Raw genomic sequence first — 19,140 nt, 5'->3', positions numbered from 1 at the left:
TAACATTAGATTGCAGAAAATATTTTAATTAACAAGAAGCTATTTTTCCCCAAAATATGTTCAAATTACACAAAAAGCGTAGAAACTAAAAATTTCCAGTAAAAATGAGAGCATAGAGTTTAAGTCATGCAGATAACAATGAAACAAAATTTTGAAGTTGGTCAAGAAAATTAATCTGTAGGTGAGCATTTGAAAGTCAGATGCTAGAGCACATAGTGCATTTTCCATGGTGTGCCTGTGAAGAAGAGGACACTCATATGTGGGCCATCTGAAAGGGATGAATTTCACTATAGTATATAAATGATTTCAAGAACAATATGATGAAAGACTTGATGAAGGCAGAACTGAAAATAACAAAGTGGCCAAGTAGCTAAACAGATGGAATTTTCATGTTCCTAAAATGCTGGTTTAAAACAAATGCACACACCACCCCACCCCACCCCCGCCACACACACACCCCTAGTCATTTGTGCACCTAAAATAATATTCGAAAATAATTTTTAACATTTGTGAAGTAAGGAACATGAAGTCAAGATTTCTTCGTTCAATATCAGTTTCATAGATTGCAGCTGGCTTGTGCTGACATTTGAAAAAGATATGCTTGGCTTGAATGAATCAAACTTAGTTCTTGTACGTTCGTTAATATTTTCGTCAGATACCATTAAAGGATATGAAAATTGCTAGTACATATGCATCAGTTGAAGCTGTTGGGACCCCTTAAGCATGCTATTGCATTTTCAACAGTATTAGACATGTAATTATGGGTCTAGGCAAAATGGATGTATATGCATATACAAATAATTATGCTTTATTAGTAAGTACTCTTTAATGCTTTGATCTCTAATTCCTTCAACTTGAGGGATCTATTTGATATTAAAATAATTTATTAAATGGTGGCACAAGGAAGAGGGAGAGGTGTTTTATTGAACAAAGAGGTGGTTGCAGTTGAACAAGTACTTTTTGCCTAATATTTTGAAATATTGGTGGTATTTTGAATATCATAGAATCATAGAATCATAGAATATAAGGGTTGGAAGGGACCCCAGAAGGTCATCTAGTCCAACCCCCTGCTCGAAGCAGGACCAATTCCCAGTTAAATCATCCCAGCCAGGGCTTTGTCAAGCCTGACCTTAAAAACCTCTAAGGAAGGAGATTCTACCACCTCCCTAGGTAACGTATTCCAGTGTTTCACCACCCTCTTAGTGAAAAAGTTTTTCCTAATATCCAATCTAAACCTCCCCCACTGCAGCTTGAGACCATTACTCCTCGTTCTGTCATCTGCTACCATTGAGAACAGTCTAGAGCCATCCTCTTTGGAACCCCCTTTCAGGTAGTTGAAAGCAGCTATCAAATCCCCCCTCATTCTTCTCTTCTGCAGGCTAAACAATCCCAGCTCCCTCAGCCTCTCCTCATAACTCATGTGTTCCAGACCCCTAATCATTTTTGTTGCCCTTCGCTGGACTCTCTCCAATTTATCCACATCCTTCTTGAAGTGTGGGGCCCAAAACTGGACACAGTACTCCAGATGAGGCCTCACCAATGTTGAATAGAGGGGAACGATCACGTCCCTCGATCTGCAACTCAGTTAACAGGAACAACAATTGCTTAGGCTAGAGTGGCTTAATTTCCCATGTCCTACAAGGAAAATCCAGCCTCCACCTCACTGGCAACAGTGGTCCTCCAAGTAGTGCAAAACTAGTATTGTTCCTCTGTGCAAGGGAAGCCAACATTGTTTTAAAAAACAACAACCCTACAACTCCTGTTTGTTGCAGCCAGGACACTGACTGGGATTGTGCCTGTCCAGATCAAATTTCAAAATCCAGAGATAATTGAGGCCAAATCACAATTATTGGCAATGCATTTATCCATATCATTTTACTGAACATTTCTTTTTCCTAAGCTAATAATAGTTGGATAGTAAATGTTTACAGTACAGTTACTTAAAATTTCATATAGACTTCAGTCTGCTTGAATCATAATAGAGGTCTGATTTTAATATTTCAGATGTAATTTTTAGCACTCAAACATTTTGTTGTGTAACATGCAGTTGGAAATGCATTTTTATGAAAATAGGGCTCTCAAGCGATTAAAAATTAATCGTGATTAATCTCACGATTAAAAAAATTAACGATTAATTGTGCTGTTAATAATAGAATACCATTTATTTAAATATTTTTGGATGTTTTTTACATTTTCTAATATTTTGGTTTCAATTACAACACACAATACAAAGAATACAGTGCTCACTTATATTTATTTTTATATATATTTGCAGTGTAAAAAACAAAATAAATAGTATTTTTCAATTCCCCTAATACAAGTACTAAGGTGCAATCTCTCTATCATGAAAGTTGAACTTACAAATGTATAATTATGTACAAAAAAATAACTGCATTAAAAAATATAACAATGTACAACTTTAGAGCCTACAAGTCCACTCAGTCCTACTTCAGCCAGTCACTCAGAGAAACAAGTTTGATTACAATTTGCAGGAGATAATGCTGCCTGCTTCTTGTTTACAGTGTCACCTGAAACTGAGAACAGGCATTCGCATGGCATCGTTGTAGCCAGTGTTGCAAGATATTTACATGCAAAATGCGCTAAAGATTCATATGTCCCTTCATGCTTTAACCACCATTCCAGAGGACTGATGATGGGTTCTGCTCGATAACGATCCAAAGCAGAGAGGACTAATGCATGTTCATTTTCATCATCTAAGTCAGATGCCACCAGAAGGTTGATTTTCTTTTTTGGTGGTTTGGGTTCTGTAGTTTCCGCATTGGAGTGTTGCTTTTTTAAGGCTTCTGAAAGCATGCTCCACACCTTGTCCAGCTCAGATTTTGGAAGGCATTTCAGATTCTTAAACCTTGGGTCGAGTGCTGTAGCTATTTTTAGAAATCTCATTATGGTACTTTCTTTGCGTTTTGTGAAACCTGAAGTGAAAGTATTCTTAAAACAAACATAGTTGGTGTTGGTCCTGCTTTGAGCAGAGGATTGGACTAGATGACCTCCTGAGGTATCTTCCAACCCTAATACTCTATGATTCTATGTGCTGGATCATCATCCAAGACTGCTATAACATGAAATATATGGCAGAATGCAGGTAAAACAGAGCAGGAGACATACAATTCTCCCTCAAGGAGTTCTGTAACAAATTTAATTAACATTTTTTTTAACAAGTATCATCAGCATGGAAGCATGTCCTTTGGAATGGTGGCCGAAGCACGAATGGGTATACAAATGTTTAGCAAATCTGGCAAGTAAATACCTTGCAACGCCCGCGACAAAAATGCTGTGTGAATGGCTGTTCTCACTTTCAGGTGGCATTGTAAATAAGAAGCAGGCAACATTTTCTCCCTTAAATGTAAACAAACTTTTTTGTCTTAGTGATTGGCTGAACAAGAATTAGGACCGAGTGGATTTGTGGGCTCTAAAGTTTTACATTGTTTTGTTTATGAGTGCAGTTATGTAATTAAATAAATCTACATTTGTAAGTTACACTTTCACCATAAAGAGATTGTACAAAGTACTTGTATGAGGTGAATTGAAAAATAATATTTTTGTTTATCATTTTTACAGTGCAAATATTTGCAATCAAAAATAATCTAAAGAGCACACTGTACACTTCGTATTCTGTGTTGTAACTGAAATCAATATATTTGAAAATGTAGAAAAACATCCAAAATATTTAATAAATTTCAATTGGTATTCTACTGTTTAACTGTGTGATTAATTGCAATTAATTTTTTTAATCGTGATTAATTTTTTTGAGTTAATGGCATGAGTTAAGTGCGATAATCGGGAGCCGTAGAAAATAGTATAAAACAAGTTTTTGTTTTTACCATTAAAATTCATTTTGTATTCTTACATTGATATTTTAAAAACTAGATATGCTGAATTCAGCTTTGGTATGAATGAGAAAACTTTGATTTCTGTTTAACTCTTGAAGGAGTTAAAAGAAGACAATCAGGTATTGTTGGAAACAAAGACAATGTTGGAAGATCAACTAGAAGGGACCCGAGCCCGTTCTGATAAATTACATGAACTGGAAAAGGAGAATCTGCAATTAAAAGCTAAACTACATGATATGGAGATGGTAAGTATTTAAATAGAAGATGACACTCATAATTGTGTTTTTAAGAAAAATATAACTGTTGTTTTTTGAATTTACATTTGAAAGTTTTAATAATGGAAGGCCTTCAAGTCTCAGTGGAAGAAAAAAGTAGGGCCTGAATAGCTTACAATTTTCAGACACACAAACATGATGTTATTTTCTTCAATAGCTTCAGTTCTGCGTAAAGAGACATCTGTTGCTAAGGGGAGTCTGTTGAACAGGAATATAGAACCAGTGATAGCAATTAAAACCTTCTTTGAGATAAAGATGGTATCTGGTTGAATATTCATCCAAAATTGAATTGGTCAAAATTTGGAAAGTTGACAAAAAACAGCAAAGTTTTCACAAATATTTTCACAAAAATATTTTCTGTGTTTTGACCAGCTCTAATACAGACAATGCAATATTAAGTTTAAAAGAACAAATAATGTTTGTATAACTATTAACATTATTTTTCTTTTTTTAATATGTGATTTATCTTATTTATAATCTTATTTATCTTACCAAAATGCTAGCATGCCTTACCAAAATGATAAACACCCTCCTTCCCTTTACTTTGGAGCTGGGGGTGGCGGACTGAGTAGAGCCACCTCACCAAGCTTAATGCTGACAAGAGAGTTCCTTTGTACAGGGGAAATTTTCCATGATTTGTTTCCAGTCACTTTGAGACCATTGTAATCAGTCCAGAAGTGGCCTTAGCAGACCAGAGAATCCAACTGTTAGTATTTTGTAAAATAATGGTGTGACAGGTTCGGTCACAGAGACCCCCTTGGGACTGTCACCTGACGTGCTGGAATTACCTCTGAGCCCGTTTTCCACTGCCAGCTTGGGACTCCAGGACCCTGCCTTGTTGAGCCAGACATGCTAGTCTGCTGCAACACAGACCCAGGTCTGGTCCACACCCCCAAAGCTGCAGACTTGAACCAAAAGCTGCTCAGCAAATCACCTATCTCCAGCACCCAGACACCCAGTTCCCAATGGGATCCAAACCCCAAATAAATCCGTTTTACTCTGCATAAAGCTTATACAGGTAAACTCATAAATTGTCCTCCCTCTATAACACTGATAGAGAGATATGCACAGCTGTTTGCTCCCCCAGATATTAATCACTTACTCTTGGTTAATTAATAAACAAAAGTGATTTTATTAAGTACAAAAAGTAGGATTTAAGTGGTTCAAGTAATAACAGACAGAACAAAGTAAGGTACCAAGCAAAATAAAACAAAACATGCAAGTCTAAGCCTAATACATTTAAGAAACTGAATAGAGGTAAATCTCACCCTCAGAGGTGTTCCAATAAGCTTCTTTCACAGACTGGACTCCTTATTCTGGGCCCAATCGTTTCCCCGGTACAGTTCTTGTTAGTTCCAGCTCAAATGGTAACTAGGGGATTTCTCATGACCGGCAGCCCACTTTATTCTATTCCACCCCCTTTTATATCTTTGGCACAAGGCGGGAATCCTTTGTCTCTCTCTGGGTTCTTACTCTTCCTTCTAAACGGAAAAGAGCCAGGTTTAAGATGGATTCCAGTATCATGTGATATGTTCACATGTCCTGTGAGACTTCATTACCCACTGGTAAGCTTACAAGTAAACAGAGCCATTTACAACCAATTGTCCTAGTTAAAGCGAGCCAAATTTTGGTAAATTTTCAGAATGGAGTGGGGTAACTAGTGGTGTTCCCCAAGGGTCAGTCCTAGGACCAATCCTATTCATTGTATTCACAAATGATCTGGAGAAAGGGGTAAACAGTGAGGGCAAAGTTTGCAGACGATACTAAACCGTTCAAGATAGTTAAGACCAAAGCAGACTGTGAAGAACTTCAAAAAGATCTCACAAAACTAAGTGACTGGGCAACAAAATGGCAAATGAAATTTAATGTGGATAAATGTAAAATAATGCACATTGGAAAAAATAATCCCAACTATACATACAATATGATGGGGGCTAATTTAACTACAACTAATCAGGAAAGAGATCTTGGAGTCATCGTGGATAGTTCTCTGAAGATGTCCACGCAGTGTGCAGTGGCAGTCAAAAAAGCAAACGGAATGTTAGGAATCATTAAAAAAGAGAGAGAAAATAAGACGGAGAATTTCTTATTGCCGTTATATAAATCCATGGTACGCCCACATCTTGAATACCGCGTACAGTTGTGGTCCCCTCATCTCAAAAAAGATACACTGGCATTAGAAAAGGTTCAGAGAAGGGCAACTAAAATGATTAGAGGTTTGGAACAGGTCCCATATGAGGAGAGATTAAAGAGACTAGGACTTTTCAGCTTGGAAGAGAGGAGACTAAGGGGGGATATGACACAGGTATATAAAATCATGAGTGGTGTGAAGAAAGTGAATAAGGAAAAGTGATTTACTTGTTCCCATAATATAAGAACTAGGGGCCACCAAATGAAATTAATGGGCAGCAGGTTTACAACAAATAAAAGGAAGTTCTTCTTCACACAACACTCAGTCAACGTGTGGAACTCCTTGCCTGAGGAGGTTGTGAAGGCTAGGACTATAACAGGGTTTAAAAGAGAACTAGATAAATTCGTGGAGGTTAAGTCTATTAACGGCTATTAGCTGGGATGGGTAAGGAATGATGTCCCTAGCCTCTGTTTGTCAGAGAGTGGAGATGGAAGGCGAGGGGTGGGGGGAATCACTTGATCATTACCTGTTAGGTTCACTCCCTCTGGGGCACCTGGCATTGGCCACTGTCGGTAGACAGGATACTGGACTGGATGGACCTTTGGTCTGACCCAGTATGTCCATTCTTATCTTCTTATCAAGATTCCAGGCCACCATTAATGGCCCACACTTTGCATAGTTACAATAGAACTTCAGAGTAATACTTCATATTTTTAGCATCAGATACAAGAATGATACATTTATACAAATGTGATGAACACACTCAGTATATTATAAGCTTTGTAATGATACCTTACAAGAGACCTTTTGCATAAAGCATATTCCAGTTACATAATATTCACATTCCAAGCATATTTTCATAAAGCATATGGAGTGCAACGTTACAAATGGCTATTGAATTTTATATTTTTGTGCATTTTGAGGCAGACTATTTTAAAGGGTTCATGTTAATTTTTAAGGAGCGTGATATGGACAGAAAAAAAATCGAGGAACTCATGGAGGAAAATATGACTCTAGAAATGGCTCAGAAACAAAGCATGGATGAATCATTACATCTTGGCTGGGAACTTGAACAGATTAACAGAACTACTGAGCTTTCTGAAGGTAAATGAATACTTGCCACTAGTTTAAATAGAAGTTTGGAATAGCATAGTTAAACAGGGTATCAGAGTAATACTATGAAATAATTTTGAAAATACTGATGTTTGAAGTGACCTATTTACATGCATAGTTATTTCTACAGTCATACGTATAAGGTGAAATCATCTTCAGTAGAGCTATACAGGTTTACACCAGCTGACAATTTGACCCAATTTGTTTAATTTAGAAAACAGCATGAAAATAACTAAAAGACCTTTATTTATATAATGATTTTTGTGGCATGCTGAAGAAAAATATACCAATAATATAGAAATTTCCATCTTCTTTGGAATCAACTGGCTAAAACAGGCATCTGTTAATGATGATAGTTCCACTTGGAATGGCCTCTGCACTTTCCCACTTGTAAAATTAAAGCCCCTGTGCTGTGCACCTCTGGAATCTCCCTCATCTAGTGCAGGATTCTGAGGCTGTAAAGGGGAGTGGCCGAAACATGGGTATAGTTTGACTTCTGTATTTGGGGGCGGGGGACAGCTCCAGTTAGGCCAATGGGGCTGCACATGGTGAGGGAAATTCTGCGCCTGTCCAAGGCTGGAATTTTGCGGGCAACGCTCTCCCCCCCAAACTACGTCCCTGGGCCCAAACCATCCTTCAATTCTTTGTGGATCTCTGAAGGTGCAGTGAACTCAGTGTGTGTGAAATGTCCTAGATGCTTCTCTTGTCATTTTTTCTTTTGCCCTGTTTGGGTTATTTTTATTTTAGTTAGATTGTAGTTAGTCAACTTTTCTTTATTTAAGAAAGAAGAAATGGTTCCTGTCCAGCACAGGCATCATCTAGTCCCATACAGAACTGGAGGGTTGGCATAAACCTGCTGATGGTTCTGGACAGGTGTGAGGTCTGCTGATCTGTCTCACCCACAGCCTGCAGGGATCATCATCTGAAGCTCTAGAACGGGGTCAGCGACTTTCAGCATGCTGCCCATCACGGTAATCCGCTGGTGGGCCACGAGACATTTTGTTTACGTTGACCGTCTGCAGGCACAGTCCCACGCAGTTCCCAGTGGCCGCAGTTACCGGCCAGTGGGAGCTGGAGGAAGCAGCACTACCCTGATGGGCTGCATGCCAAAGGTCACTGACTCCTGCTCTAGAACGTCCTATTGTGGGAATCTCTGCAGGCAAAATCATCAGAAACGCCCAAATTTCCAGGCTGGGATTCCAAGCAGGGGCACAGCACAGCCTTCATCAGCTCCAAAATCCTCCCACTCTGGTTTTCCTAAGCTACCTTCAACATCATTGGCACTGCCTGCTAATTGGCAGAGGAAGTGAAGTCCCAGATTGTTTCCTGAGTGCTGAGACACCCTCAGCACCTAAACATTTTGAAAAATCTTTTCCTGGGCTTTATATAGAGAGACCTTGTGTATCTTCTGGGTCTCAGTCAGTGTCTCAGTACTTCTTGATACTAACATTGGCTAAGACTGTTGAATCTGGTTTCAGTGTACTGACTTTGAAACCAGCCAAGACTCAAAAGGCCAGTCTTTCTACTCCCACTCCCAAGACACCTAATGTTGTAGGCACTGGTGTTGATGCTTCAGATCTGAGAACAAGCCAAAAAGAGCTTTACCTGAATCTTGCTTCAATATCATCTGCTGGTACCAAATCCCTAGATATGCAGGGTTTTCCTGTTTGTATGCAATTACCTGGACAAGGAGTGGAGAAAGCATATTGAGAGGAGCTACCTGGTTTCAACAGAGCAGAGCTATCAAAAGAATTTATATACAGTGATTCTTGGGACCATATTACCTGAGCACTGGACATATTTGATTTTCCCAGTGCCATATTGCCCACATTCTAGTCCCAGTACATATTCTACTTCAAGGTTGGAAAGAATTATGAGCTTTCACCCTTTGTCTGAACCGTCACCAGATCCAGTGAAAAAGTTTGGTCTGACACTTGAGAGCGGTTTGAGAGGGGTTTGGTTGCTTCAGATAACTTGCAAGTCATGGATTCATAACTGAGAACAGACACAAATTAAATATATAGCTATGTGGGGACATTTCTTTCCCACACTATGGGTGAAAATTGCTAACTATCAGGCACTGTGAGCACTATATCAAGGGACGTACTTCTGACCTTTAGTAACAGCCTTTTAGGAACAACAGAGGGTTGGTGACCAATCTGCTGGATTCCAAAGAGGATTTTCCTGATTACCAACCAACCAGAAGTTATCCCTGAGATACTTTTCCTTCTGACTATAGTACTGACCTCAAACTGCAAGCCCGACAACCATTTGGGGAGCAAAACCAAAATATTCTCAGGGGTAAAGCATATCTGTCTCCAGACTTTGGTTCAGAGCTACATGGGCGTCTTGTCCCAGTCCTTGGAACTTTGTATAAACAAGCTGTACCCTTTGGAACCCTAACCTTAGCCCAGGAAGCTCTACTGACTTAAATTGTAACCCAAGCCCCAGGAGACCTACTCTTTGCAACTAAAACCCTAGACCAGAGAGCCCTGCTGACCCAGACCCTAACCCAAACCTAACCGTAGGCAGGGGAGACCTGCTGACTCTAATCCTAACTGTAGGCCAATGAGCTCTACTTTTTGTAACCCTAGGCCGAGGATCCCTATTGAACCAGCCCCTTAGACTGGAGGGCCATATAGTTTGTAACCCTAACCCTGAATTGGGGAGTCCTACCCTTTTAAAATCTAACCATAGACCACTACAGACTCCAATCCCAACTGTTGGCCAGGAAGCCTACAGCTCGAACCCTAATCATGGGCTGGTGATAGGGCTGACCTTAGGCCAAATGATGCCCCCCCCCGTCTATTTGTTAAACTTTTGAATACCTTATTTTTATTGCATTTTAGCCCATTTCACAGATTTGATACATGATTTTCATACATGATTTATCACTGTCATATAAGATGATAAATTTGCATGCTAGGATCTGTAAATCTGTATTTATACATGCCATATATAAGCAAATTCATTCTTCTTTGAGTGATGTCTCCGTGGGTGCCCTACTTCACGTGTCAGTGCGACCTGGCACTGTTGATCGGAGATTTTCAATAGTAGTGTCCATCTGGTTTGCGCTTGTGCAGTGGTCGCCTTGCAGTACTGTTGGCACCCCTTCTAGCGCATGTGACCAAACCCCCTCAGTTCCTTCTCAACCATCCTCAGGGACAGAGAGACAAAGCTCTGTAATGGTGTTGACAACAAACCTAGAAAAGGAATTAGAAATAGTATTATTTAGAAATAGTTAAGTTTCAGTTAGTAGTTAATTATAGTTTCAACAAAACTCCACACACCCTTTAGTTTCTTTTCTCTGATAAAAGTTACCTCAGCGAGGAACCTTAACAACAGGCCTGGTTCTCCAGGCTTTAAGACATGCAACTCTTGTAGGGATTCTATGCCCATTTTGGGATTCACTATGTGTCACTCATACCACAAAACTGCACTTACTGCAGCAACGTCAAGGCTAGAGCCAGGTGTGATAGAGATCTCCACCTGAAACCTTTCCTCATGGAAAAGTCTCTCCAGCCAGCCTCTGACCCCGAATAACAGGACCCCTCGACTGGGGACTCTCGAGGCATGTCATCACTGGAGGTGGGAAAGACTCCCTGGGAAAGAAAACGAGGAAAAAAGCAATGTTGTCCCCACAAAGAGAGAACCGTTAAAATGAAAACTGTCTCCTGCACAGTTGCTATCCTCAGTGCCACCCATGCTGAGAGTGAGCACCTTTGAGGTACTGGGAACCTCTGGCCCCACCCACTCTGGGGCCTCTGCTGTCAAGGGTAAGGAGAGAAGAGGCAAACACAAGCCACTCTCCTCCTCTAGGGCACTGAAAACGCTGGTGAAAGTGACGGCATCGCAGGCATCTCCAATAACTAAGCCAATACCACCAACAGTATCGGCACTGACCAAGAGATCTAAAATGGCACCATCAGCACCAGTTAAACCACTGCACACACAAACGGCACTGACCATGGCAACATCAAAATCGTCAGGACCCATGAACGCTGCACCAAAATCCTTGGCACCTTGTTGGTTTACACAACATACCGACATGACGATGTCCTCCACTCGAGGCTCTCCATTATTCAGCATGGACAGCTCTCTGGTGCAGACAGCACAGGAGCAACCAAATTTTCCCATTGCCCCACCTTTTTCAGGCGAGGAGGACAGTGACAAGGAGGAGGGCATCTTCTCATCATGCCATTCCTCGCCCACTGGCACAGGACCATTGCTGGGACCCATCAGATCCAGGGACCACATGCCTGAGATATGCAACCATGAAAGGAAAACCCATGGATGTGCCTACCCATACCTTTCACAATGCAATGGCCAAAATAGGACCCATGGGCGACCTACAGGGCACACTGTCTCAGACCTCCCACTCCTCAGAGACATATACGCCCCATAATGGCCTCCTTACAGGAGGTCTCGGAGGCCCCTGAGGAAATGGGAGAGGAAAGAGACGAAGACACGGAACAGCACATTTTGCCTGCCCACAATTCACCTTCATCACTGGATGAGGCAGCAATGCTACTGCCCCCCACTGCAGTAGACGATTTCAAACAATTTCAGGAGTTATTCCGCCAAGTAGCACAAAGCCAGAATATCCCTTTCAAGGAGGTGACGGAAAACCAACACAGACTCCTTGAAATTTTACACGCGGCCTCCACGTCGAAGATAGCTCTACCCTACCAACGATGCGTTGATGGAACCGGCAGACACAGTCTCACAAACACCAGCAACTATTCCCCAATGTGTAAGAGAATTGACTGAAAATACTTCATACCAACAAAGGGGATGGACTTCCTTTTTTTGCACCCCCAGCCCAACTCCCTACTGGTGGAAGTGGCAAATGAACAAGGGAAACAGCTACAGAATAGGTTGTCTGCTCTAGATAAAGACTAGAAGAGACTAGACCTATTCAGCCGTAAGGTCTATTGTTCTGCAACCTTACAGTTCCTCACTACCAACTATGCTGCCCTCCTGCTGAAATATAATTATAACAAAATGAACGAATTCCTCAATGACATCCCTGAGGAAAAACTAGAACAATTCAAGGCCATTATTAGCAAGGGACAATTTGTTGCCAGAACAGTGCTGCATGCATCCATTGATGTGGCAGACATGGCCACATGAATGACAGCCAGGGCAGTAGTCAAGCGCAGAGCATCATGTCATCCGGGATCCCAAAAGACCTCCAAGGGAAGATAGAGGACCTACCATTCAATAGAGAAAAACTGTATTCTGCCAGAATGGATGAAGTTCGTCACTCCATGAAGGACTCACTGGCGACTCTCCTCACTCTAGGCGTTTATACACCCACAAGAATGCAGAGACGCCGAACTCAGCAGTAGCAGTCTGCAACATCTCAAACAATGCCAGCCAAGCCACAATTTTGAAACATTCGTCAAGGGTCTGAAAGATCTCCCCTGTCAAACAGTGCCAACTACAGAAATTACCCACATTTTTGGTCACCGCCTATGCCCTTTTTATTACACCTGGGCACCCATTACCACGGACCAATGGGTACTAGAGATAATAAGGTAGGGTTGCTCCATCGCACTCATTCCACCCCACCTGCCCAGTCTTCCTCTCCGCCTCTCTTCAGGGACCCTTCTCATAAGTACTGCCTACAACAAGAAATAAATCATCTTCTACAGTTAGGTGCCATGGAACATGTTCTATCACAAGGGGAAGGGTTTCTATTTCCACTACTACTTAATCCAGAAGAAAAATTGAGAATGGAGGCCTATGTTCCCTTCCCTGTAAGCTGTGCGGTTGGACGGCCGCCCAGGAGAGATTCAAGTGCCGCGCAGCTGATTAGCAGAGCGCTCACATCCAGCAGTGTGTGTTCAGGTGCCCCTCCCCCTGCTGCTTTGCTGCCATGTTACTCCGTCCTGCAGCTGCTCCCGGGACCCTTCTACTGGCTGTGTAGAGCCAGGGGGGTAGGGGGTGCTGATGTCAGGGTGTCACCCTTCCACTGACCCATACCTCATCTCTGCAGAGCAGGGCAGAGGGGACAGCCTGGATCAAGACTCGGAACTGCTGCAGTCTGAGGTCTGAATACTCCAGCTTCTGGGTGATGCGTGAGTGCCTTTCTGAAAGAGTCAGCACACTGTCTCTGAGACTTCCCCAGCAGCCAGCTCACACAGTCTCTATCTCTCTGCCCCCTCCACACTCTCCCCCCCCCCACTCTCCCCTGCCCATGTACCTCATCTCCTCAGATATGGGGCAGGGGAGACAGAGCTGAGAGTCAGGACAGAGCAGGAGAGCTTTCAGTGAGTGACTTAAAGAGACAGCACACAACGTCTCTTAGAAACGTCCCCAGCAGCCAGCGCACACACTGTCTGTGTGTGTGTGTCTCTGTCTGTCTCTCTCTCTCTTTCACACACACACACACACACACACACTGTGTCACACTCACCTCCCAACACATATTTGTATTATTGTTGCTGTTACTTCTTGGTACTTCCTACAATGCACATATATTATCTGTAATTTTATTCTTTCAAAGTGTGTTGTTTTAGTGTTTTGACTGGTCTATGCATTTCATAATTTTTATTTCTCTTACATTTAAATTTAATTCTTTGAGTAGTGAGTTCTAAAATGCCTAACCTGTCCTGGCTGGAGTAATTATTCCTATAGTAACTTTTTAAAAATATATATTGTATCTAGGTTTTTTGTTTCTACTGGTGGCGCACATCCGCACATACCTTAGTGTACATAACATTTATTCTGCATATGGATGGAAAAAGTTAGAGGGAACATTGATGTAGACCCATTTTAGATCTCAGAAAACTCAACAAGTTCATACGAACCAAAGATTCAAGATGGTCACACTGGCCTCAATAATACCAGCACTGAAAAGGGGGGACTGGTTCTCAGCCCTCGACGTTCCATATCACCGTACATCCCGCACACAGGAGGTTCTTAAGTTTCATAGTGGGAAGTGACCCCTTTGAGTAAAAAGTTCTACCATTTAGACTGTCGACCACTCTGAGAGTATTCTCCAAAACCCTTGCGGTAGTAATGGCACGTCTGCGCAGGCAAGGGATCATAATATTCCCATATCTAGACAATTGTCTACTGAAGGGTCCCACCCAAGTAGAAACAATAGACATCAGTCAAAGGACTACCATCCTTTTTTGGAGCCTAGGGTTATAAATAAGTGAACAAAAATCAACCTCAGTCCCAGTACAACAATTGGACTTCATTGGCACACACCTGGACTTCATAGAGGCCAGACCATCACTCCCAGTGACCAGATTCCTGACACTGACCAACCTCATATTGGTAGTCACAAACAGCCTGCGGGTATCAGCACGCACCTGCCTATGCTTACTAGGTTACACGGCTGCCACCACTTTTGTAGAAAGGTATGCTCGACTACTTATGTGTTGCCTAGAAGGCTGGCTGAGTGCGGTATACATACCAAATGAGCACAGCCTGAACAAAAGTCTAACAGTGACAATGAATGTCCAACAATCATTACAGTGGTGGACACAACCAGAGAATGTGTGCACGTGGGTCCCTTTGCAACAGGACCCGCCATCTGTACTGATCACAACAGATGTCTCGCTGATTGGTTGGGGTGCCTATGTGAACCACCACACCATCTAGGGGACGTGGTCTCCTATGGAGACACAGTTACGCATCAACCTCCTCAAAGTACACGCAGTTCGCAATACATATGCTCACTTCCTTCCACTGATAAAGAACAAAACAAATATCAAATGACCAAAATGGGTAATGACCAAAAACATTGCATGAATGTTCTACATAAATTGGCAAGGGGGAGCCTGCTCCTGTTGCCTATGCATTGAGACTGTGGAACTGGTGCATAACCCACAACTTCAGTATCACCACCTCCTATATAACCGGTCACCAAAACATGACAGCGGACACACTAAGCAGACATTTTTCCCAGGACCACCAATGGGAACTGTACAACAATGTTACAACCCATATTCCAATTATGGAGGTTCCCCCTCATCGACCTGTTCATGACATCACAGAACCAAAAGTGTCCACATTTTTGCTCATGAGCAAGACTGGGGCACCAATCTTTAGGGGACACTTTCCGAATCAGATGAGATGCTCCTCTTCTTTATGCATTCCCGCAGATACAGATGATCTCATGAGTAACACACAGGATATGGGCAGACAAAGCCAAGGTCATGCTAATAGTCCCAACGTAACCCAGACAGACCTTGTATCCTTACCTGATGTGCATGGCGACGTGCACTCCATGATCTCTCCCACTCAGGTTGGACCTGTTATCACAGGACAATGGCCAGATTCTCCATCTGAATCTGGAGACACTTCACTTGAAGGTGTGGCTCCTCCATGGCTCCATCACGATGAGTTAACCTGTTCAGAACAGGTTAAATACATATTACTAAACAGCAAGAGACTAATCACAAATACTACTTACCTCCAAAAATGGAAAAGATTCTCCTTATGGTGTCAGAACAAACGAAAAACTGCAGTCACAGCACCACTTCCATTGGTGTTAGACTATATACTGGAATTAAAAAATCCAGGACTTTCAACAAGTCCATTAAAGTGCATCTCGCAGCCATTACCCCACCTTCCATCACAAAATCGACAGAATGTTAATATTTGCATACCCAATTACTAAAAGCTTTTTCACAGGGATACAGAATGTTTATCCAGAAATATGCTTCCCAACTCCAGCATGAGACTTAAACCTGGTCCTCAGAGGCCTCACCAGATCTCTGTTTGAACCATTAGCTACCTGCTCCCTACTTTACCTGTCTATGAAGTTAGCATTCTTAGTCACAATCACATCTGCACGACGAGAAAGCAAATTAGGAGCTCTCATGGTGTACCCTCCATACCCCATGTTTTTTAAAGATAGGGTCACATTGAGAGCACACCCAAATTCATGCCCAAAGTATCTCAGCATTTCATCTCAACCAGCCGATCCACCTGCCTACATTCTATCCCAGACCTCATGGAAACACACAAGAGGCTATTCTGCATACCTTGGACTATCAGATGCACAATTGCATTCTACTTAGAACTAAGCTTTTTCGAATCTCTCCAAGGCTTTTTGTGTCCATTACAGAGCGTTCCAAAGGTTCTGCTATATCCACACAGAGACTATCAAAATGACTATCTACTTGCATGCATTTATGTTATCAACAAAACAAAACGGACCCCCCCGCCATCAGGGATCAAAACTGATTTGACAAGATATATGATTACCTCAATAGCCTTCTTGAACAACGTACCCATTATAGACCTATGTAGAGCGGCCACCTGGGCCTCAGAACACACACTCACAAACCAGTATGCAATAACTCAAAGCTCAGGCTCAGATGTGATGCTAGGACTAACGGTACTAGCCTCATCTATACATAAAACTCCGAAGACCCTTCCGTCCTGAGCGGGGCACTGCTCTACAATCACGTGGAGCACGACAGGGACATCACTCAAAGACGAAGAGAAGGTTACTCACCCTGTGCAGTAACTGAGGTTCTTCAAGATGTGTGTCCCTGTGGGTGCTCCACTACCCACCCTCCTTCCCTCGACTTTGGAGTTTTCAGTAAGGACTCTACGGTGGAGAAGGAACTGAAGGGGTTGGGTCACGTGCTAGAAAAGGCATCAACAGCGCTGCAAGATGACCGCTGCGTACATATGACCCAGACAGACACTGCTACCAAGAATCTCCGATTAATGGCGCCCAGATGCACTGACACCTTTAAGTGGAGCACCCACAGTGACATACATCTTGAAGAACCTCAGTTACTGCACAGATTGAGTAACTTTCTCTTTTATCTTAGCTTATAAAAACTTTAATTTTAAGAATAACTGAAATGTACTAACATCAAGAAATTGAACTATGCACCAAAATTGGGTAGACAAGTCTTAAAACACAAGTACAGTTTCACAATTACACAATAAAACAAAGGTTCACAATATCGCGTCTGGGCTCTCATTTCGTTCTCATATCTCACTGGCTGACCAGTGATACCCTGACCCTTATATACCCACAAGGGCATGGCTGACAACATTCTAAGAGGTTCAAGGAAAATGTAGTTCTCAGAAAGTCTGGAAAGTTCCATGAGATTCTACAAAGGTTCAGAACATTCTAGGAGGTTAGTGAAAAATGAATGCACATACGGAATACCTGAAACATTTTACTTCAAACATTCTATTTTCCCTTTTGTCGCTAACAACAACCTTAACCTAAGGCCAGGAGGACCTACCCTTTGCAGCCCTAACCCTGGAGTGGGGAGCCCTACTGATCCTACATCTAGGCTGGGGAACCCTGCTGACCCCAACCCTAATCCTAAATCCTGAGAGATCTACTGACCACAATCCTAACCCTTTAGGGAGCCCTAAAGAACCCAACCTTAATCCTAGGCCTGCGAACTCTACCCTTTCTAAACCTAAACCCTGGCTAGGGAGCCCATTTGACCCCAAGTTTAATCCTAGGTGAAGGAGTCCTATCCTTTGTAAACCTAGCTCTAGTCCGGGGAACCCAACTGACCCCAACTCTTACCCTAGCCGATAGGCATTATCACATTACCCAACTGACCCCTACTCTTACCCTAGGTGATAGGCATTATCAGGACAGGATTGTATTTCTAACAGTCCAATAGCACCTTATTTCAGTGTGACTAGTTTGGAATGTAAGGATGTGACTGTTCGATTCCCAGCTTATGGCTGCCTCTGCTACTTAGGCAAAGGCCTTAGCCTAAGAACAGGGCCTCAGACTGTCACAGTAAGAGAAGGCCCTTACACCAGCAGACAGTGATTTTGATCCTCTCTTTTATACCTCTATAACTAGCTAAATGATAAACATATACCTAAATTTTTAAAGTATAGGCCTTTGCAGACAGGCCTGAATATCTATATCCTAACACCTCACATTCCAAACTAGTCACACTGAAATAAGGCAATCTGGGGCTGTTAGAAAGGTGATCTGATCTATCATCTCCAGAGAAAGGGAAGAGCCTAGAGGATGTAAAAGGAAGTTTAGTTTGATAGTTTTCTGTTCGGTAAGAACTCACTTATCAATAGACACAGCTGGGAAACCCTTATGTCTTTATAGATATAGTTGTGAAATCCACACTTCTGTATTGTTTTGTCATTATAGTTCCCACTTTGCTATTGTTTGTTTGCATGGTCTCTATCTGGTTCTGTGATTGTTTCTGTCTGCTGTATAATTAATTTTGCTGGGTGTAAACTAATTAAGGTGGTGGGGTATAATTGATTAAATAATCATGTTACAATGTGTTAGGATTGGTTAGTTAAATTTCAGTAAAATGATTGGTTAAGATATGGCTAAGCAGAACTCAAGTTTTACTGTATAATCTGCAGTCAATCAGGAAGTAAGGGGGTGGGGAATGGGAACAGGGAATGGGGGTTTGGGAAATTGGAATCATGTTTTGCTAAGGGGGGGGAATGGGAAGAAGGACACAGGTAAGGCTCTGTGGTGTCAGAGCTGGGAAGGGGGACACTAAGGAAGGAAACTGGAATTATGCTTGCTAGAAGTTCACCCCAGAAAACATCGAATTGTTTGCACCTTTGGACTTCGGGTATTGTTGCTCTCTGTTCATGCGAGAAGGACCAGGGAAGTAAGTGAGTGAAGGAATAAGCCCCCTGACACCGAGTATGATAATCTTATTTATATCTTTGTATTGTGAATTACAAATATGTGTGATATATCTGTATTTCAAACTTTGTGCTGTGTTTCTGGGTGATACCCCCAGACAGATTGGCATCAGCATTATCCAGCCTG

At 42.1% G+C, this 19,140-nt stretch overlaps 1 protein-coding gene across 9 annotated transcripts in view; it reads left to right on the top strand.

Annotated features, from left to right (window-relative positions):
- Positions 1 to 19,140, top strand: part of CCDC88A (coiled-coil domain containing 88A) — a 366,404-nt gene that overhangs the window by 224,329 nt on the left and 122,935 nt on the right. For all 9 annotated transcript variants that reach the window (XM_075127191.1, XM_048842828.2, XM_075127192.1 and 6 more), the window contains exons 11-12: positions 3,950 to 4,096; positions 7,217 to 7,361. In XM_075127191.1, the coding sequence (XP_074983292.1) occupies positions 3,950 to 4,096; positions 7,217 to 7,361 (292 nt within the window). The remainder of the gene's footprint in view (positions 1 to 3,949; positions 4,097 to 7,216; positions 7,362 to 19,140) is intronic.

The sequence above is a fragment of the Caretta caretta genome, chromosome 3, assembly GCF_965140235.1.
Source record: "Caretta caretta isolate rCarCar2 chromosome 3, rCarCar1.hap1, whole genome shotgun sequence".
NCBI classification, from domain to species: domain Eukaryota; kingdom Metazoa; phylum Chordata; order Testudines; family Cheloniidae; genus Caretta; species Caretta caretta.
Note: the sequence above shows the minus strand (reverse complement) of the source record. Positions and strands in the feature narration are given on the sequence as shown.